The sequence below is a fragment of the Marmota marmota genome, unplaced genomic scaffold, assembly GCF_001458135.2.
Source record: "Marmota marmota marmota unplaced genomic scaffold, marMar, whole genome shotgun sequence".
Lineage (NCBI taxonomy): Eukaryota > Metazoa > Chordata > Mammalia > Rodentia > Sciuridae > Marmota > Marmota marmota.
In genome coordinates, this window is record NW_025999899.1 from 511,626 (window position 1) to 516,796 (window position 5,171).

A 5,171-nucleotide genomic window follows, 5' to 3' on the forward strand; every position below is an offset into this window, starting at 1 on the left:
CAAGGTGACACCGAGCGCGCAACAGGGCGAGGGAGCGCGCACGCCCCTCTGGCTCTCAGGTCCAGCACCAGCACCAGCACCAGCTGGAAGCCGGCGCTGGCGCAGACGTTCAGCGCAAAGGCGGCCGGGAGTAAGGCGGAGATGAAGGGGGAGCTTGAGGGATGCGTGCGGGAAGGGGTGTGGCTGTTTTAGGAAACCAGATTATAGGCTCAGTTTTTACCGAATTAGAATCGCGGGAAACTGGAGAGGAATTTGTTTGGAAGTCTCGCGAGAGCGAGTCAGGCTAGCCAGAGTACGGAGGTCTCTCGCGATAGAGAAAGATTTCAGTGGCGGGGCGGAGGTGGGTGGTCACTCTCGCGAGACTTGCAGGTACGTCGGCGGCTGCCCGAGGGATGAGAGGTTTGTAAACAGGGCAACACAAGGGGGGATTACGGGCACTAAAAGGAACCGATTAGATCGTCTTCTAGGATTTGGTGTTCCCTGTATCTACTCAGGCATTCTTTCCATCCCTAACTTTTCCTTTAACTGGCCTTTTAGGACCGGAAGTCCTTCATCTTGAGCATCCAGTGTTGGAAGCGGCCTGACTTTCTTTACCGGAAGCCCTTTTCCGAGGGACAGGAAGAAGGCCCACCTGGCCGGAAGTCTCACCTCCTTGAGCTCCCCCGCCCTTCTAGAAGTGTTTCTGTCACCTGTGCTTACCTTGGTCCCTTTATCCGTTTTATCTCTATACCAAAAAAGGATACATTTTGTGTCTTCCTTAACTCCACTAAACGAGTTGGATAGCTCACTCCCCGAGTCGGGGTTCTTTCCCTGGCGCCCCCATGTAGCTGAGAAGTGGGACCTAGGGGTGGTTGGACCCCTGGGATCCTAAAGGGGTCAGGAGGGCGCAGAAATACGCTCTGCCCCTTCTACAAGGACGCGACTTACTCAACCTTTCTTCGCCCGCTGCCATGCACTCTGTGGCCTTCCCGCTTCCTGTGGTTGTGGCTACTGTGTTGTGGGGAGCGACCCCCATTCGGGGGCTCATTCGAGCGGTGAGTCCGAGGGTCGGGTGGGGGAAGGGCGCTGAGGGGACAGATTGCAGGCTGAGGAACATGGGCTTTTTTGTCCACAGACTTCGGAGCACAATGCCAGCATGGACTTTGCAGACCTCCCAGCTCTGTTTGGGGCCACTCTGAGTCAGGAGGGACTCCAGGTGACTTTCTTTCCATTTTTCTATATTCCCATATCTTGTCCTGGGTGGGGGTTGAGGAACCATGCCCTGGGTGAAGCTGGAGGTAGGAAGAGTCAGGAACTAATTTCATGTATACATCTGGTGTGGAATCCAGAATCTGGAGGTTGAAGGCTGAGTGCCCATCCATGGAACTCCGAGCTTATGAGGGAGACTGAAAGTGGACTAAGATGAAAAACAGGAGGAAGTGGCACTTATCAATAGGACCTCTGGAGCCAGCTATTGGTTGTATAGACATGGACAAGCTAATCATCTGAGGCTTAATTTATTTTAAGGTAAAATAGGATAATAGAAGTTACCCTAAGGGTACGGTGAGAAAGCAGTTCTGTGGTACTTCATGGCAACACTGCAAGAACTTATGCAATAGATATCAGTAGAGTTGTGTGAAATGCATAATTGGAAATTTGTAGGCAGGCAAATGTGTTATGTGTACATAAAGTTTAATTAGTGGGAAACTGGAAGGCCGAATTGAATTAGTTTGCAGAATGGGGTACAGGCTAGCCCATCTAAGAAAGGAAGAGGGGAAAATGAGATCTAGAAAAGAGATGTGATTTGTTTTAATTGCATCTTTTGGAGGATAAAAAGATGTAGGCTTCTGGCTTGGGTGGGATGCTCAGACCCCAGGGATGAGAAGGAAGTGAGAGAGAACATGTAGCATGCCAGGGCCAATCTACTTGGGGGCTCTGTGGGAAGCAGAACCTAGGGAGAAGTCCAACTGTTTTTGCTTCTGTGTCCCAGGGGTTCCTTGTGGAGGCTCACCCAGAAAATGCCTGCAGCCCCATTGCCCCACCACCCTCAGCCCCGGTCAACGGGTCAGTCTTTATTGCACTGCTTCGAAGATTCGACTGCAACTTTGACCTCAAGGTTGCTGAATGTGGAGTGGGAGCTGGGAAGCTGAGGGTAAAAAACAAGAGAGCCAGGAAAAATGGCAAGGTCCATGATGCTTTCTTATCTTCTGCCTTGTCTTCGTAGGTCCTAAATGCTCAGAAGGCTGGGTATGGTGCAGCTGTGGTACACAATGTGAATTCCAATGAACTTTTGAACATGGTGTGGAATAGTGGTAAGTTTGGAGAATGTGGAGAACTAAATTTTCAGTAGAACTCAGACTGAAGAGATAGTGGGAGGGCTGAAGGCTTAGGGAAAAGAAGCCAATCCTTTGGGTGGGATGGGGCAAAAGTACCAAATGCCAAGGCTCCCAAAGTATTTATTAGAGTGGAAGGTCGAGTTCCCAGTGTAACACCCTGATCCCTGCAGAGGAAATCCAGCAGCAGATATGGATCCCATCTGTGTTTATTGGGGAGAGGAGTGCCAAGTACCTGCGTGCCCTCTTTGTCTACGAGAAAGGGTAGGACATGTGCCTCCTTCCTTCAGCAGTTCCATGCCAACCTGGAGCCCAGTCCAGGTCTCACTGCCCCAACCACTCACCCTTAGGTCCTTTCTCCCCTGCCCATTCCTTTCCCCAATTTGGGTATAGTCAGAGCCAGTTTCCCAGTCTATCCTTTGTTCATTTGCTTTTCTTGCTTCTGAGACTGATCTTCCTTTCCTCAGGGCTCAGGTGCTTCTTGTTCCAGATAATAGCTTCCCGTTGGGCTATTACCTTATTCCTTTCACTGGGATTGTAGGACTGCTGGTTTTGGCCATGGGAGCACTAATGGTGAGTACCTCAGAACCTGATAGGAATAGCTGTTGTTTTGTTTTGTTTTTTAGTTGTAGGTGAACATAATACCTACCTATTTTTATATGGTGCTGAGGATCAAACCCAGTGCCTCCCATATGCTAGCAAGCTCTCTACCACTGAGCTACAACCCCAGCCCCGACTGTTCAGTTTGTTCCATTAGCCTGATCCATCCACTCCCCTTTCCCCCAGATAGTTCGTTGCATCCAGCACCGGAAAAGGCTCCAGCGGAATCGACTTACCAAAGAGCAACTGAAACAGATTCCTACCCATGACTATCAGAAGGGTGAGGATATAGGGGAGGGAAGGGCCTTGCCCATAGCTTACTTGGTTTCTGAAGGAGTTAGATACCAGTAGATAAGGGGTACAAAGATGGCAGTAAGAAGGAGTCAACCTGAGATGTTATCCTCTTTACTCCCAAATATGATGAAGACAGGAGAGGGAAGTAAGAGCATGAAATGGAAACCATAGAGGACTAAGGTGGAATAGGTGGAAACATGGAATGACACACCTTAACAAGTAAGAGGAAGTGAGGGCAGAAAATGTAAAGTGGTGAGGATTCAGTCAGAAGAAACTGGTAGGGTTGAGTATTAAGGCCTTAGAGCCCTCAGTGCCCATATAAGGCTATAGCAGAAGTCCTGCCCGTTTCTACTCCTCCCACTCCATCTCTCCACCCTCACATCACCTCCCCCTAAACCCACTTCCCTTCTCTGTGCTTGTCCCCTCCACCCAAAATCTTTCATGTTCTACCCTGGCCTTTATTTTGCTTAACTCTTCCACTGTAGAATCAGGGAACACTTTTTTGAAGGGCTTAGATCTACCACAGGCCTTCTAGAGTTCTTGTGAGCCCAGTTCAGAATGGCTTAGTTAAGGACTAGATTCCTTTTTCTACTTCAGGAGACCAGTATGATGTCTGTGCCATTTGCCTGGATGAATATGAAGATGGGGACAAGCTTCGGGTACTCCCCTGTGCCCATGGTAAGGCCCTCACTGCCTGTGTGCAAAGCCCCCACCACTACCACCAAGGCACTAGGTAGGGTACCTCAACTCATTCCTCTCCATAGCCTATCACAGCCGCTGTGTGGACCCCTGGCTCACTCAGACCCGCAAGACCTGCCCCATCTGCAAGCAGCCTGTTCATCGGGGTCCTGGGGACGAGGATGAGGAAGAGACTCAGCGGCATGAAGAAGGCGATGAGGAGGGGGAGCCAAGGGACCACCCTGCCTCAGAACGGACCCCACTCCTGGGTTCTAGCCCCACTCTTCCTACTTCTTTTGGCTCCCTAGCTCCAGCCCCCCTTGTTTTTCCTGGACCCTCAACAGATCCCCCACCTTCTCCTTCCTCCTCCTCTTCTTCCTCCGCCATACTTGTCTAATACTCCCCCAACACTTGGCATTTCTGGTGACCTATTTGCACAGGCCCTCTTCTTCCGGTCTTCTAAATTCTGATAAGGGAGAAACCTAGGCTGGAAATGGCCCCATCCTTCTGAGGGGTTGTATATTTGGGAGGGTCAAAGGGGATTTGGGTCTTCACACGGGTTAATAAAATTGTTTTTGTGGACTAAGAAACGGGAAGGTCATTTTCACTCAGGTTAATCTTTTTTTTCCACCCTGAAGTGCTAGGGATTGAATCCAGGGCTTTGTGCTTGCTAGGTAAGCACTCTTATCACTGATCTACATCCATAGCCCCCACACAGGTTAATTTCTTATGCTTTTTTCTACTATAAAGGGACAGGGGAACATTGGAACAGACTAACCTGTAGTCATGGGGACAGCCCCAACAAGCATTTGCTGTGACTCAGAGAGGGGGAGCCCCACCTACAAAAGAGGATGACTCAACTAACTGGCCTTGCCTTGCCCTGCAGGCTTGGACCCATTCTCTGGTCTGAATGGCTTTATTCCATTATCTACCAATTCAACTAGCATTCACTTGAGGACCTAGGCCTGAAAATACCACTGTGGAGAAGGCAGGCCACCTGGACAGATACCTGAGGCAGGTAGAAAGGCCTGGACATGGGGGTATAAAGAGCAGAAAGCTCAAATACCTGGACTTAATAGTGCCTCAATCCTGTTCCCAACCCTGAGCAAGGTTCCAAGTAGACAGGTCACATTGCTTGTCCCCTCTTCTGATACCTAACCTCAAATCATACAGCATCTTGTTAGTAGAATCTTTTTTATTCAGAAAAAAAACAAAACCAAAAAAAAAAAAAAAAAAAAAAAAAAAAAAAATTACCAAAATCACAAAAAAGTAGAAGAAAAAATTTTC

General features: G+C 49.2%; 2 protein-coding genes across 5 annotated transcripts in view; one reads left to right on the forward strand and one right to left on the reverse strand.

Moving 5' to 3' along the window:
* Positions 1 to 112, reverse strand: part of Slc25a11 (solute carrier family 25 member 11) — a 3,181-nt gene extending 3,069 nt beyond the window's left edge. The window contains exon 1 of the mRNA XM_015505994.2: positions 1 to 112. The gene's annotated coding sequence lies outside the window, so the exon portion shown is untranslated.
* On the forward strand, positions 1 to 4,470 carry Rnf167 (ring finger protein 167). 4 transcript variants are annotated; one of them, XM_048798348.1, is made up of 10 exons: positions 1 to 130; positions 538 to 1,034; positions 1,115 to 1,195; positions 1,970 to 2,095; positions 2,204 to 2,291; positions 2,486 to 2,576; positions 2,780 to 2,885; positions 3,099 to 3,192; positions 3,804 to 3,884; positions 3,971 to 4,470. In XM_048798348.1, the coding sequence occupies exons 2-10, from the start codon at positions 951 to 953 to the stop codon at positions 4,279 to 4,281; spliced, it is 1,062 nt and encodes a 353-aa protein (XP_048654305.1). In that variant the 5' UTR covers positions 1 to 130; positions 538 to 950; the 3' UTR covers positions 4,282 to 4,470. The 4 variants fall into 4 exon arrangements, with proteins under 4 accessions (XP_048654305.1, XP_015361473.1, XP_015361472.1 ...); XM_015505987.2 differs by lacking the exon at positions 1 to 130 and adding an exon at positions 233 to 369; XM_015505986.2 differs by lacking the exon at positions 1 to 130 and adding an exon at positions 244 to 399.
* The last annotated feature ends 701 nt before the right edge of the window (positions 4,471 to 5,171 follow it).

What these genes read in the sequence shown, in the direction of transcription:
- Rnf167 (XM_048798348.1), top strand. Translation starts at nt 951, where the DNA reads ATGCACTCTGTGGCCTTCCCGCTTCCTGTGGTTGTGGCTACTGTGTTG. An exon ending in TGAGTCAGGAGGGACTCCAG is followed by an intron (nt 1,196 to 1,969) that starts GTGACTTTCTTT and finishes TCTGTGTCCCAG; the next exon opens with GGGTTCCTTGTGGAGGCTCA. An exon ending in TGGCCATGGGAGCACTAATG is followed by an intron (nt 2,886 to 3,098) that starts GTGAGTACCTCA and finishes CCTTTCCCCCAG; the next exon opens with ATAGTTCGTTGCATCCAGCA.